Source organism: Stylophora pistillata, chromosome 4 (assembly GCF_964205215.1).
Source record: "Stylophora pistillata chromosome 4, jaStyPist1.2, whole genome shotgun sequence".
Classification (NCBI taxonomy): domain Eukaryota; kingdom Metazoa; phylum Cnidaria; class Anthozoa; order Scleractinia; family Pocilloporidae; genus Stylophora; species Stylophora pistillata.
The window spans coordinates 2,943,263-2,959,368 of record NC_142522.1 but is presented as its reverse complement, the minus strand read 5'-3'; the positions used below and the strand labels follow the sequence as shown (position 1 = coordinate 2,959,368).

At 39.1% G+C, this 16,106-nt stretch overlaps 1 protein-coding gene across 1 annotated transcript; it reads left to right on the top strand.

Moving 5' to 3' along the window:
• Positions 1 to 90: 90 nt before the first annotated feature.
• On the top strand, positions 91 to 15,859 carry LOC111321675 (regulator of nonsense transcripts 1). Its single transcript, XM_088755887.1, has 28 exons — positions 91 to 577; positions 2,009 to 2,098; positions 2,795 to 2,962; positions 3,271 to 3,312; positions 3,588 to 3,684; positions 4,166 to 4,207; positions 4,373 to 4,446; positions 4,576 to 4,663; positions 5,424 to 5,607; positions 5,740 to 5,848; positions 6,441 to 6,560; positions 7,000 to 7,087; positions 7,177 to 7,247; positions 7,483 to 7,558; positions 7,988 to 8,191; positions 8,835 to 8,978; positions 9,188 to 9,249; positions 9,526 to 9,677; positions 10,153 to 10,270; positions 10,662 to 10,818; positions 11,131 to 11,217; positions 11,513 to 11,568; positions 11,656 to 11,698; positions 12,152 to 12,209; positions 12,542 to 12,615; positions 13,027 to 13,281; positions 13,556 to 13,681; positions 14,188 to 15,859. The coding sequence occupies exons 1-28, from the start codon at positions 222 to 224 to the stop codon at positions 14,431 to 14,433; spliced, it is 3,387 nt and encodes a 1,128-aa protein (XP_088612013.1). The 5' UTR covers positions 91 to 221; the 3' UTR covers positions 14,434 to 15,859.
• Positions 15,860 to 16,106: the final 247 nt, after the last annotated feature.

Genomic DNA, 16,106 nt, shown 5'->3' with positions numbered 1-16,106 from the left:
ATGTTCTCCCTTAACCCTTCAAGTCGATTGTAAGTCGGAAAGTCGAAGATATGTCGGTGGTACCGAAAAACTCCGATCTTTTTACGAACGTATCGCGAAATAGGAATCGCGTGGCTCAAGTCGCCATCTTGGCCACGTTCTTACGATAGATTTTAAAATCTTCCGGTACTTTCGTTTTAACTGGCGCAACTGAGTCAGTTTTCACATTTTTCGATTTGAAGATGAGCACTGTAGATTCCTACGGGCCTGCATCTCAAACGTTGACTTTTTTAGACACTGAAGAAGCTGATTTCGGTGCGGATACACAAGGAAGCGAGTACGAATTTCACGATTTTACAGTACCTTCGCAAACACAAACCCAATCTCAAGCTTCACAACCTGAACCGAGCCAACCTTTGGTCAATGGCAACGTCGCAGAAAAAAAGGAAGATCTAGCTAACGGCCCAGCAACGGGAAACGATGAAGCTAAAGCAGATGGTACTGTTTCTAAGGTTAGCAACTCTTTAGGGGAGCTTAACTTCGAAGAAGACGAGGACGAGACCTTTTACTCGAAAGATCTTCCAGCCTACGCTTGCAGGTGCGTTCAACTTTGAAATCAGTTATTAAGTTAACTGTTTAACGGTTCCATAATGATGTTTTCTTCAGCATCTAAATTTTTTTTCCTTTATTGATGAAGTGAATCCTCGAATGGTTTTGAAGAAAATGGGTTCCAAAATTTTTACATGGTTTACAAGCCTTCTCCAAGATCTACACTACATGTCCGGCATGAAGCTAGATTCAGCTGTTTCTTGCCCGATCCCCGATCTACATAAAAATCATGTTGTTTTACTCGGAAATATTTCAAAACAAATTCCTCTCACGTTTTCTTTTAGGGTAAAATTAATTTCTCTTTTATCTTAAGAAATCAAGCTTCTTCGTATCACTTATTTTGCTCAACGAAATAAGTTTTAATTGAAGAATTGCAGGTTAAAATTGAAGGTAAAAAAATGATCCCACTGTTACACAACTACACTTTGTAATATGAATTAGGATGCAGTTCAAAAGGAGCATGTTTTAATTATTGTTTGGGGCAAAATTATACAGCTGTAAAGTCTCATGAGGAAATGCAATAATCTCTTTTTGACCCTTAAGCTCCCAAAATGTAAACTTGTCTTCCCTAGAAGATCCATACATGTTCAGCAACAGGTAGTGAGAATTTTCAAACTTACCATGTAGATGTTATCTCGATCAAACACCAAATTCTCATAATAATTTATAAGGAAAAGTGTTGCAGCTAGAAGGAAGAACTAAAAATCAGATCTTGGGAGATGAAGGGTGAAGGGCTCGACACTAATGGTAGCCCACTAGCTACAGACTAGTAGAAATTCAGTTTTGGCCAGTGGTTTTCAATTTCCATTAGCCAGTTTGGCTAGTAAACAGACTGAAATTGTTGTAACATCTAAAAAACATCTAAGATGTCACTAGCCACTTGGCTAGTAAGTTGAAAAGTTAGTGTGGAGCCCTACCCCTGTTTCTAATTAAGTCCAGCGAGATATGTCAGTAGGAGGTTAACATACAGCTGTGCCAGACCAAACATATATTCATAAATATATTTTTTTAAACTTAGTCTAACTTCTACTTGATTGTTTGTTTGTTAACCTAAAGACTTTTTTTAGTTGTGTGCTATAGTTATAATGCATTTCAATTGGGAATTGTAAAACCAAATCAAAAATATTTCATCAGCCAATCAGAGAAAAGAGCTAATGGGAATAAAAGTGCGAATGTACTAACTGCTCTTGGCATAGGAATGGTCAAGTGACAAAGTCACTTAAATCTGATTGGTGGAGAAATGTGTGAGTTTTCTTGTCGAATGAAAGCAATCTAACATTACCATAACAACCAAATTGGAAACTGTTCAACTAGTACCATCAGGGTGATCATGATCCAGATTGTTATAATTATTTTATTCCTAGATTAGCATGTCAAAGAAATCCAACTTAACTGTAATAATGATCAATTCTGCCTGCAGGTATTGTGGAGTTCATGACCCAGCATCTGTTGTGCAGTGCATTCAGTGTAAGAAGTGGTTCTGTAATGGGAGAGGAAACACAGCTGGCAGGTTTGTGTACCAAATTTGAATTCAGTAATGGTTTTCTGAAGGACATTTCCACTGAGGAAATGAGTTATGCGTACTAATTTGGAACAATGCTAGGGTCTTAGAAAAGGGTTGTCTTTAAGGTGAAGTCGCCCACACTTTGAGAGGTAATCTTGGCGTTTGAAGCATGAAGCAACCAGGAGAATGTTACTTTCCTGGAAGGGATGCAAGTCCAATGTAGCTTACGCACTTGTCTTCCCCCTGATGAATTTGCCCTTCCCAATTTTTTGTAAAAGGCAAAATAATTGATTGTGACCTTCTACTCATTGACCAGGCTTTAAAAGCGAGACCTTGGTGACCTTTTCTCTTGGGCTATTTGTTTGCAAAATGAACTATTTACCTTAAGCACCTCCATATTTAAATATGTAATACTGTATTCTGCCGGAAGACTTGGTACTTTTAGTTCAAATTTTAGTTCAAAGCTAGGCAAGGTTCAAGTTCCCATGCCCTGCCTGTAGATTGCCTGGAGGGGGGAAGGAGATGTTGAAGCTTTGAATTGAGTCCAGGGAGGAGCTTAGAATTAATCTGTGCACACCCTGGGTGGAAGAAGGCACTGTGAGTGTCAAGTATCTTTTCAAAATACAGTCAGCAATGCTTTAACAAGGGGTTGGACTTGAATATGGAGTTATGAAATTAGGGTGGTCTGCATTTCCTTTGCAGTCACATTGTAAACCACCTTGTAAGAGCCAAGCACAAAGAGGTGACACTTCACAAAGATGGTCCTTTAGGAGAGACCATTTTGGAGTGCTACAATTGCGGTTGCCGTAATGTGTTCTTGTTGGGATTTATTCCTGCCAAGGCTGATTCAGTTGTGGTGTTACTGTGCAGGTTAGTTGCTTTATGAAGCCTCTTTTGTGGATGGTTATCTAGGAATATTTTCACCTGTATACACTAAGAATTGTTTCCTGAATATTCTAACATGAAACTTGGACTTACTTGAGAACACATCAGCATACCAATAAGTGTGAGATGAGTAAGGAAGGAGTGCTGAATACAGTTGGTTCAACTCTTACTCCATTTTCTCACGAAGAAAATTATCATTTTTGGCATCATTATTTGACTCTAGTAACTTTCAAGTACAAAGTTGCAGCAAGGTTTCTCTTTCTTACTCTTGCTACTTTTGCACCTTTCTTTAGACAACCCTGTGCAACACAGAGTAACTCCAAGGACATGAACTGGTATGTATAATAATTATTCTCATAAACAAAACTGATCATGAACTTAATCATTGTCCTCCTACTGCTCTACATGTGCCTTTGGTATTTTCACTTTTTTGTTGGTGTTTTATTGCATTCAACCAGTGATGTAAAATTTTGTGATTTACAGTAAACTATTGTTGAGTATAGTAAAGTTTGGGTTTTAATGTGGAAACTATTTAATTGAACAGTTGTGTGTTTTTGGGTATCTGGTAATAGTAATGATGTAAATAAACTATTACCTTTTTCATGCTTAGGGACCAAGCACAGTGGCAGCCTCTGATTAATGATAGGTGCTTCTTGTCCTGGCTTGTCAAAGTTCCACCTGATGAGGATCAGCTGCGAGCCAGACAGGTAGATATTTATGTTTGAGCTCTTAACGAGGAAGACAACTCAGCCAGTTCTACCAGTCCCTTATTTTCCTGATACAATGTATGTGTCCTCAAAAATTAATTACATGTTAAGTTTTAAAATGTAGAGATTTGATGTAGATTTTGGTGAAAAGACTAATTTATGTGTTGATTAATGCATCAAATCATGGATCAATCATTTAGAGCAGTGATGACTTTTTGGCAACTGACGCTTGGCAGTTTTGCTCTAAAATACAGGGAAATGTATCTTGGTCACAGAAGAATTTCAAAATTTTCCAGACAAGCATACCTCTGAACCACCAGGGGAAAGAGGAGGGGGTGGGGGCAAGGATCTTTGAACAGGGCTTGCACTGAGATGCTGTACATGACCTTAGTGAAACCCCCAAGTAAAACACACTTTGACCAGAAAGATTGTCCACAGGTTAATGAACATGGCACTCACTTGACATCTTTGCTCACCACAGATCTCAGCACAGCAGATTAACAAGCTTGAAGAATTGTGGAAGGTGTGTACTCTACATATTTCAAGTGATTTTTGAATTTGCACTGTTCCAATGTGTTTGAATCATTACCACCTTTTTGATGAGTGTAGCAGAGGATTGATTTTTGTGCTTTAGGGATTGGGCTCTGTTTTGAGGGGTTTTAAATGTGGGTCATGGTTGTTTTTGTAGGATAATCCCGAAGCCAAGTTAGAAGATTTGGATAAACCAGGAGTTGACGATGAACCACAACAAGTTCTTCTCAGGTTTGTAGCTCTGTAATTATAAAGCACAAAAAAAATTATGATTTCTTCTTTATCCACTTCTGGTTCTTTAACCCATCTTTTCCGTTATCGATTAAGATGTTCACCATTCCAATTTTGTGTTTTGTTCAGGTATGAGGATGCTTACCAGTATCAAAACATCTTTGGCCCACTGGTTAAACTGGAAGCAGATTATGACAAGAAGCTGAAAGAGTCTCAGGTATGGTTAACCTGACCCTTTCCACCCTAACATCTGTAAATAATAATAATAATAACTTTTACTTCTATAGCGCTCTTATCCTATGTTCAAGGCGCTTTACAACACTGTATGGGGGACTTTACCAGACTGCCAGTGGCAGTTTACAATCAACAAAGGTGAATTTTTAACAGATGCCCCCTCCCCCCAATTCCCAGTAAACAGGCCAGACCACATCACAGTAACCTCGTGATGTGGGTTCTTTAACGTTCCCTGGCTAACCAAATTATCTAATTAATAGATGCAGGAGACTGGACCTACAGTTTATTCATCCTTATCCAAGAAGACTAGAATGTCTATCCATTTCTTGATATTATAGAAAGGCATCACATCCTCCTCAGTTATTTTAAGACCCTGAGTGTTGGTCCGGCTGGGGCTCAAACCCTCGACCTCCTGCACAACACTCCAAGGCTCTAACCAATTGAGCTAACCGGGAGGCAGTTAAATTCTCAAGGTGCAAGTAATGAGAATTTGCCTAACAATCAAGAGCTTCTTTAGTTGGTGATCATTTGCTTTATTCATGTGACCTTAATGTGTGATTCAGGGGTGAGAAATATTAGATGCTAGTCACTCTTTGGGGCCAAAAGGTTCCCAGCAGACTTACTCATTCTGAAATATTAATTAATACTCTGAATTCAGATTCATCCATCTGTCAGTGCTTAACTGCAACATGTTTCTCCCACAGCCTAATTTCTTGTAAATCCTTCCTTTTTTTTTTTTGCAGACTCAAGATAACATTGTTGTTCGCTGGGATATTGGTCTCAACAAGAAAAGGATTGCATACTTCTCCTTTCCCAAGACAAATGACGATATGAGACTGATGCCTGGAGATGAACTCCGCCTGCGATATGTTGGGGAATTACACAAACCTTGGCAGGGTGTTGGTCATGTGATCAAGGTGCCAAACAGTATCCTTACTTGAAATCACAATCACGAAGTTATTGATGATGTAAAGCAGTCATTGGCAATGAAGGACCTGTTTACTAAATATTTGTTTTGCCAGCTGATAGTATTGTGATTTCCTTGACAGTGTTCTTTAGACTTTGGTGAAGAGGTGGGGATTGAGTTGCGCAGCAATCTGGGTGCACCAGTGGAATGTACTCATAACTTTGTTGTGGACTTTGTGTGGAAATCAACTTCTTTTGACAGGTGAAAATTTAGAGGCATTTTTAACCCTGAGAAATTGTAGCTGTAACAGTTGTGTTTGGAATTTTGGTTTGGCTTTAAGTGTTTCAAAGCAGTTTTACTTTAATTTGTTCTCTTTTTTTTCTGATAATTATCATGACTATAAATCTGAGGTAAGGGAAAATCGAAGTTTAATTGGTTTGGAAAAAGTTAAAAACCAAGGACAAATTTAATTTGGAATGTAACCATTTTTTTGCAAGATTTGTTTATATTACTTTTTGGGTATGTTTTGGGCTGAGTACCCCTGAGCTATGCCGAGCTGTACTGTAGAGTGGTTTTTGTGGTTAATCATTGTTTTTCAGGAACATCATTGGCCCGGAGTTTTGTCGGCCACTAGTTCTGAACCCCTTGCTCCTTCAATTTGAAAAGGCAGTAAAAACATTTACCTTGATCTGAATTACATTCTTTTTTATGTCTGGATACTAAAACTCCCTAGGAAACACTGGGACAATGTGTAAAATTAAAAGTTGTGACATTTTTTAGGGAAAAAATTAATGTTCATGTGGCTTCACTTTTCTCTTATTATTATTATATATTTTTTTTACTTTATGAGCAGAATGCAGACAGGAATGAAGACCTTTGCTGTGGATGAGACATCCGTCAGTGGCTACATCTATCATAAGCTGCTGGGACATGAGGTTGAGGAACAGGTTGTCAAATGTACACTGCCTAAGAGGTTTGTTCTAGGGAATGTTGTGTAAATGGTTGTTAGAGTGTCAGTCTTTGTTTAGGAAATGTCTGAAATTCTCTCGTATGACTGGGAGGGCTTATTGTTTTAAGAAGTTCTCAAGGAAGGGGGACTTATCAGAGAGGCAAGGGAGCTTTTGGATCAAACCATTGATTTCTTTTGTTAGAAGTCTACAGTATTTGAAACAGAAACTAATAAAGGCTCTGGAATTCAAATATTCATGTTACTGAAACACTACCTAAAAAGAGCTCAAATGAACAACAAAGCTTTAAAATTTGTTGAGAGAAAGGAGGCAGGAGCAAGGAAAGGACATTTTAGAGTAATTGTAGCACTGTCCTCAAAGAAATTCTTTGATTTCCCCCTCAGGGTTCATGATATCGCTAGTGATATTGCATTACTTTCTAAAAGTATCAATCAATCTTTGTAGGTTTTCAGCCCAAGGTCTGCCAGAGCTGAACCATTCGCAGGTGTATGCTGTTAAGACTGTCCTGCAAAGACCACTTAGTCTTATTCAGGTTAGTGAAGTATCTAGTCTCTTTTTGTTGCATAAATAACTTATAAATTGTGATGATCACAAAATTAAATTTTGGGTTTGTTCACACAGGGACCTCCAGGTACTGGTAAAACAGTCACATCAGCCAGTGTTGTCTATCACCTAGCCAAGCAAAACAATGGGTGAGTTACAGGAAAAAAAAATTTTTTTCTCTGATTATTTCAGCTTAGTTTCCCTCTCTTTCTCTCTTTTCTAATTATTTTAATTTTTTTTTCTTTTTTTTAGCCACTATTTCTACTTTGGGTCACCAAAAGGTGACTTCAGTAAGGTTAAGGTGTAGGGCACTACTGTATTGTTAATAATCATCTTTCTCAAAGGAATAGCTTTATTATAACACCTGATTTTTTGCGGTTCTAGTCAAGTTCTTGTCTGTGCTCCAAGTAACATTGCAGTGGACCAATTGACAGAGAAGATCCATAAGACAGGACTCAAGGTACAATGTGCTCATTACAGAAAATGAGTTTGTAAAATTACTGTACATATGGAATACCCATCCATAGAGTAGGAAAAAGCCAGTGATAGTTTGAGCTTTGAAAATATTATCAAGCCTTGCTTTTCTATGGAGAATCTAACGTATTAGTTACCTGTGGACCCCAACCCCCCTTATCAAGATTGCAGCTTTTTGCAGTATGTACAATTCTTCCAAAAATCTTATTTTATGTGTGCATTACTAGGTTATAAAGAATGACAAGTTCACATTCTTTTGAATCCGTTGACCTGATTTTATTTTCACTTATGTTGCTTCCTGATTTAAATAGTGGTGATACCCATGTTCACTGTATACACTTGTAACCTAAGAATAAACCTCTCCAGTTTCCAGTTTTAGGAAAGATTGATAATAAACAGTCAATTTTGTCGTTAGGTTGTCAGACTGTGTGCCAAGAGTAGAGAGGCTATTGACTCTCCTGTGGCATTCCTTGCACTGCACAATCAAGTGCGCAACATGGACAGTGTTCCTGAACTCCAAAAGCTGCAGCAGCTCAAAGATGAGCAGGGCGAACTGTCTGCCGCTGATGAGAAGAGGTACCGTTCTCTGAAGAGAAACTGCGAACGTGAGCTTCTCCAGGTAAAGTCTATGTACAGTACAACTCAACACCGTGCATTACTCCGTTGTTACAGCTGCTATATACATTTTCAAACAGTGGCAACTTATGATAATCAACTGAAAGTTGATGAGGTACATGAACAAGATTTTGCAGCTGTGGCTTTTTTGAGCATTAATCCTTCATAGGGGAATGAAGCTACCTTCTGAGACAATTATTCACTTTCTGGATGTACTAGTAAAAATCACCAATTTGGAAAGCCTTCAATAGGATAATTATGTACTTGCACAAGTACATACACTTCGTTGGTTGACCTGCAATATAAATCTAGGGGGTTTCATAAATTCTGTATGGTGTATTTGGGTTATCAAACATAACATTACAGCCACCATGGTAGTTGAAAGTAACTCAACTTGAACAGCTATAGTTTTGGGTGAACAGACATGTATTGAAGCTGAATTTTTGAACTGAAATTGACACTCTTAAGTTGTTCCTTACTGTTTGTACTCTTGTGTAAAATCTTTTCAATGTTAAAAGTTGTCTAGAAATTAACACCTCTCCAAGCTGCCCTTTGGTTATAAGCGTTGATTCTATGTCGATAATTTTATGTTATGAAGCTGAGATCCCCTTGCTTTTCACTCAAGTGGAATTTTCTTTCTTTTCCAGCATGCAGATGTAATTTGTACCACTTGTGTTGGTGCTGGTGATCCTCGTCTGTCCAAGTTTAGATTCCGAACTGTGCTGATCGACGAGTCAACCCAAGCTACTGAACCTGAGTGTATGGTGCCAGTTGTACTTGGCTGCAAACAGGTCTGTCACGGGCTCATATCATAATAATTATGGTTGGATCAAAAACGTTTCTATGAGTAAGCCACTTTTAAATGCCAGTGCCCATAAAGTTTCTGAAAGAACACTGCAGATTGAACAAAAATTCAAGTTGTTTTGTGGGTCCTGTGAATGGGGATGAAATGTTTTTGGCAGTTTTCTTAACATTAATGTTTTTTATTATTATTATTTAGCTGATCCTTGTTGGTGATCACTGTCAGCTTGGTCCTGTTGTGATGTGCAAGAAAGCAGCTAAGTAAGTGTTTGAAAATCTTGAAATTACAACTTTTTTTGCATTCACATGTTGAAGTGGCTGAAGTATGGAACACGAACTGTTTTCATGTGCACTCCGAGATACAAAACTCAAATGATTATGTAATGTCATCATAGCAATTTTTTGGGCATAAAAGCAGCTTTGAAACATCTCCTACAATCTGATGATTCTTGTCATGGGATAAACAGATCAGTGCAGTGACCAGTAAACTGTTGGCAGTATGGTGTTAAATGACTGGTTTCTTTTCATCTTTTATAGTGCTGGTCTGTCTCAGTCTTTGTTTGAACGTCTGGTGGTTCTTGGGATCCGTCCTATTCGACTACAAGTCCAGTATCGTATGCACCCTTCCCTGAGCGAGTTCCCATCCAATCTATTCTATGACGGAACTCTTCAGAATGGAGTCACTGTTGGTAAGTTCAACCATCTACCTATTTTCCAAACTGTTCTTTATGCCTCTCCTAGGCTATAGACCTGGCAAGGAGACTTTGTCTTTAGTTGGTAATCATTAATTTTCTTTCATTCCTATAAGGACCATAATTAATGATTCAAGGGTGCTCATAATTATAAGTAGAAAGATGAAGCTAGTCACTCATAGAGGCAAGGGTTAACGCAACCACAAAATCTTTGGGGAAAAGTTTGGACTGGATAAGAGCCGTTAGATGTGAGCATTAGTTTCAGGCAGTGTTTGTCAATTAAAATGATTGAGCTACATGGCTGATATTTTTGAAAACATTTACGCAGTAATGTGCTCATCTTACACTGTGTTAATTCAGGTAAAATTATCCAGCCTATTCATTTGGCATTCCTGCAAAAAGTCTGCAAATCCTAACTAACTAAAATATTTTCCGTCGCGTAAAGTTAACTCTCAAGGTAATTTTCTCTCAGCTGAACGCCAGCAGACTGGTATTGACTTCCCCTGGCCTGTTCCTGATAAGCCAATGTTCTTTTATGCCACCATGGGTCAGGAGGAAATCGCTTCCTCTGGAACATCTTACCTCAACAGGTGGGTTCTTCAGTGAACGTTTTATTACAACGCACTCGCATTGAAACAAATTCCATTGTGATAATCTTGAAGGTTAGAACGTGGAAGAGTTTATGGGTACAGGAAAAGTTCTCTTGTCGCAAGCTAGGTTTGCTGCCAGTTGAGCTTCACCTAAGCTGGAGAATTTTTTTCGAACAGCGTATTGGAAACCATGAGGGAAAATAGCTGAGACAGCCGAATGAAACTGATATCACTGAAAACACCAAACCTGTATCCGAAAGGATTCTTTGTACACCGGTCTGATTCCGTTATTGGACAGCTTATTACACACAAAAGAGAAGATACATGAACGCTGTTTTGCTTTCAGTTTAAATTGGAATACTACATATCCATGTATATCTTTCTTGTACAGGACTGAAGCTGCAAATGTAGAGAAGATTGCCACTCGATTCCTCCGTGCTGGAGTGAAACCAGAACAGATTGGAGTGATAACTCCGTATGAGGGTCAAAGAGCTTATATTGTACAGTACATGCAGTTCAGTGGCTCTCTTCATGCTAATCTTTACCTGGTAGGTAGTACTCTAAAAGTTGAGTTTTAGTTCACTCTACTGAGTTATACGCCTTGTTTTAGGGTGAATTGGGAGGGATTTTTTGATTGCGTTTGTTTTTGCTTGAATTATTTGTTTCATTTTGTTTTACCGAAACCTACATCTTCTCATTGGAGCACAAAAATCATGTTGATTAAACGAAAATATTCCACAGCAAATGCAAACGACTCTTGTGGACTGTTAATGAATATTTACACTTGTCAGACCACAAAATCAGGATTTCATGAATGAGAAACCACTTACAAGTGTTAACACTCACATTTTCTGCCATAGGAAATCGAGGTAGCCAGTGTCGATGCATTTCAGGGCAGAGAAAAGGACTACATCATCCTGTCCTGTGTTCGCTCCAACGAACACCAGGTATGACTTATTCAGAGGCCACGACTGACAACTTCGAAAAAAAATACAACGCAAGTTGTCTTAGATTCGTGTGAGTTATAAGTTAGTGGACTTCTCATCACTTTTCTTCGTGGGCGATGTGAAAAAATGAAGGCTACTTTAACCAGCTTCTTGAACTTTTGCTTTAAAGAAAAAAGGTGGTAACCATTTGGAATTTTTAGGGTATGATATCAAAATGAGGATCACTTCTGTACAGGTGGCCGTCGAAAACTAAGGGCTGTAAAACTAATTTCTGTTACTTGTCGTTGGTCTGCAGGGAATTGGTTTCTTGAATGATCCGAGACGTCTGAACGTGGCTCTGACCCGAGCAAAGTATGTATTAGTATAGTTTCAAGAAAACAATCATTGTTAGAATAGTTAATTGTGCAGTTATTGACGTAATTTGTTCTTCCATTTAAGATATGGTATCATTGTTATTGGCAACCCCAAGATCTTGTCCAGGGTAAGTTGTTACCACAGATGATAACTAATTATATTTTAGCATTTTCCGTCTATTTTAGTGGGATAACTCCGTTATGTCTAAAATTTTAAATTTTAACTTTTTATAAATTTTAGATTTAAGTGAACCATGAATTTACCTAATGATACCATGTATAAACTCATTCTATAATTTGTTCCTATTATTTTAGTGCCCCCAATTGGCTTTTTAAGCTGAAGACATCGACCCTTAAATAAAGTTGTCATTATTTTTATTATTATTATCATCATTATTATTTTTATAACTGTAAATTGGCTTATTGCAGCTTGTTTCACAACACGTTGAACACGAGTGTGCTTTCCTACTCTAACGTTTGACCATCTCTTTCATTTTAATACATACATTATAGTAAAACTTGCAAGTTACTGCAACTGACTGTTTTTTTATTTTTTATTTTTTTTTATTTTCCTACCACAGCAACCCTTGTGGAACCATCTTTTGAACTACTACAAAGAAAACAAGGCTTTGATGGAGGGTGAGCTGAAAGCTTTGATTCTACTTCATTTATTGAATGCTAGACCTCCGACAGGCAGTGAGAGGCAAGGTTTCCTGTGCGCTGCTCTTCAAAGCCTTGAAAGTGCTCAGAATATAACCTCTCGTCACGTTTTCATTTCACAATCTCGTAAACCGGCAGTAGGAACAAGAAAAAGATTACCAGCTGTAGGATGAAGGGTGTTTTCCTAATGAAGTGGCACCAAATTCTCTCAACAATTTTTAAAGGAAATGTATAGGAACCCGAAGAGAGCACTTCTAACCATATCGTGAAAGTTCAACAGTAAGATATGAATGGCCTCTTTTGCCTTGCAGGACCCTTGAACAATTTGAAGGAAAGCATGATCCAGTTTAGCAAGCCAAGGAAACTTGTTAACCGTACTAATCCGGTAAGATACCTCTTATTTCTTTTGCTTATCTTTATTTTTAAAGATGAAAAACTCTTCTGTCCGTGCGGGCTGGACTAGCTTAGTATGCCTCAGCCGGTTAAGACCGCTGTCTACTATTTTTATCCGGCTACATTCACCTCATTTTTTTCTTTTTTTTTTTTCGCTGATGCAAGATTGAACAATTTTTTGAAGTACCATGAATGAATTGTTACAGCAGCTATTTCTAAGCTTTGAATGGTATCAGAAGCTTCTGATGGTATTACATGCATGATCAGTAACAGGTCAAGGTGTGTGGATCGATTCCACTTGCAGAAATTACTAGAAGGTTCTTGCAAACTTTTTATTTGCCATCTATTTTCAAAAGTATTGACCGCCCTGCATACTAACTAACCTTTCTGTGTTCCTTCTAAGGGCGGCCGTTTCATGAGCAGCACCATGTTCGACGCCCGTGAAGCGCTGATCCGCGGTAGTGTGTATGACCGTCAGATACCTCAGGCACCTATGGATCCTGCAGCCTTCCACGACACATACTTCCACACTCATGACCGGCTCAGTTACATCGGAGCCGAGCGAACCATTCCACCTGCTGCTGCTGCAAGGATCCCGGTACCCGTGGGAATGTTTATTCCTCCGGTACCTCCCCCTCATCACTCCTACTTTGGGCAGGTGAGTGCACTTGGGTAATCTGTTCTTAGGTTTCTAGGGAAATCCCTGCTTGATATCAGCTTGGCCGCGTTACGTTTTACCGCAGGGGGTCTCACCTCTGACATTGTAAAACAGAAATGAATTATGAGTATTTCTCCAGTTGTAACCTGTAAAATTCGCCAAACAATACAGTTTTCACCTGATGCGTTCAAAATATTAGGTCGGATATAGCCACCAGTGTAAATGTGAAAGTCGCATTCTGAATGTAAACTAACAACTTTTGTTGATGTTTTAGCCTCTTGCCGGTCGAATGCCTCATGGCCGACCAGTTCAGCAGCCTCGGCAGCGAAATCAGCGCAATCACCATCACCAACAACCAATGGCGTATGCTCCTCACATGCCAGCCAGCCAGGCCAGTCAGGTATGAGCTGAGATACTTTGAATGGGAATAATTGTTTCCTGGGACAGCTTGGTTCTAAATCTATGCAAAAAGAACGCGCTATTTAGGAAGATTTAAGTCACTCTGAAATCGTCGGGTCGAAAAAACCTGACTTTCATTTCCTTCAAAATGTAGGGAATTAAAAAAAGATATTTTTGCTTGTGTGGAAATAAAACTGCGAAGGTACGAGGATTAAGGCGAATGGAGGGGATGGGCACGGAGTGCGAAGGTTGAACTAGAAAACTCTAGGCTTATGAACAACTCCGCAAGTGAAGATCGACAATTACATTCTCCTTACAATTTTCAAACACTCTAATACTATTGAAAACAAAATCTTCAGGTGGAAAATAGGACTTCCACATAACACAAATCTCCCTAGTATTCGAGAACACAGAAATGTTTTGTCGCGCAATTTGAGAATTCCAGCTCTTTGGAAAGTTAGGGTCGAGTAGGTTTCTTATTGTAATGTTTTCTTCCCTATGCAACAGGATGCTTCCCAGCCTCTGTCCCAGGGCCCACTCACTCAGGGTGGCATGTCCATGAGTCAGCCCATGGCCTCGCAGCCATTGTCGCAGCCGGACCTGTCTCAAGATAGTTACCTTGGAGACGACTTCAACCTGAAATCCCAGGCTGACGCTGTGTTGTCACAGGATTCTACCTACCAAGGAGAGAGAGGAGGCTACATGAACTCCTTACCAGACTACTCCCAACCAAACTATGCCTCCCAGTACTGAAGTACTAGCCTACCGGCTGTAGAGGGGGCACGTCGTCATCTGGCAGCCGTCGTCAAGGCAACCAGCAGGTAACGCCTTGCGTAAGCCACACCCTTGATTGTCCCCACACTGAGGGTGTGGTGTTGACCAAATCCTTGAAGAAAAAGAAGAGGAGAGAGTGGAACGAGAAGAGAAGAGAAAAATTTCACCCGCATTTACAAACGGCGGGTCTCAACGTTTTTGACGCCGCGAACAGAAGAAAATGGAAGAAGATTTTTGAAACTTTGACTTTGGTTTTAGACGGTTCTTGACCTGACGAGCAAAGCTTCGCTAGTTTTATAGAAGAAAAAAGACATTGGCAGGTTTCCATGAAACGACAAGAAATAAACCAGTTTTGATGTTAGCCTCGACGTGATTGTCGACAGTTGGCCTCAAGACAGCAGGCAGCCTGGATCTTTCACTTTGCCTGCGCTCTCTGTCATATACTAGACCCCACAACCAGCGCGCTTACAATCCGCACTTCTTTTATCACTGATTTTCATAAAAGCAAGACAAACCAGTTTCCAAATGATCGATTACAAGACTGTGGTAAAGGTCAACAGATTCCCCTGTCCAATTTTTTGTTATAGATTTGTATCGGAAATCTCTAAACTCAATGTGAAACTAAACATTCAGAGCAAGATATCTGTCGCAAAGGTTGTGGAAGAAATGTGGTGTCCGCTTTTTGTTTGAAGTGAGAGGTTTTGTAAACTTAAACCTCGATTGCGAAGAAAGATAAGTTGAATGTTGCTCGGTTGATAGGCCCAACCTTTCCATTAAGACTTATTGCAAAAGCTTTTCCTTAAATGACTCTTTACTGTAGTTTTAGAGACTGAACTATGATGACGTTACAACTTCCAACTTCTTTTAGCATCTAAAATGTACGTTAAACACTCCAAGCTGCTGCAGGTTCAAGAGGACATAACTGAGGACAAAAGAGGCCTGTTTTGGATAGAATGTTGCCCTTCAATTTGCCTCTTGTCTCCAAAAGGGAACGAGTTTTTAAATCTCAGGAAACGATGGGCGCGCGTCCCTTAAGTTGTTTTTAAAGCAGGGTGTACGAAAGTGCATCTGATTTTGTGTTTTTTGTTGTTGTTTATCTTTCGTAAGCTTTTGAATCATGTTAGATTTAGCGGTGTGTCAATCGATCGTAATTTCCTCAACCCAACTCAATCAGTTTGTGGTTGCTGTCCTCCTAGGGCTAAGTATGTGATGCGTTATTATTGATATTATTATCACAAACCATATTGACAGGTGCCTTGATTTAAATTACAAATTGTACTGCAATCTCTAGTAAGTAATCAAGAGAGAGTTGTGCAATTTAGTTAGGTCGTGAAGTTAACTATAGTGTTTTTGCACTCGTGATGAAAGGAACATTTTTAGTTTCAAAGTAAAGTTGATGTGTTTATTTTTTTGTGTGAAATTCCAGAACGTGGTTCATTTGAGTATTCTCTGACTTGGATTATCCTTGAGATTAGACCCGCATTTGACGCTCCCCTAACCCCTAAGACATTGTATCGATCCGTGTTCTAATACCTTTTAGAGGCAGATACGTTATGAAGAGTTATACTCGTGTCTACATAGCTGGGAGAAAAGCACCAAAACCTTAAAGTGCCTTTGTAAGAATCGAAAGGTGACTATCATTTAGAAATTGA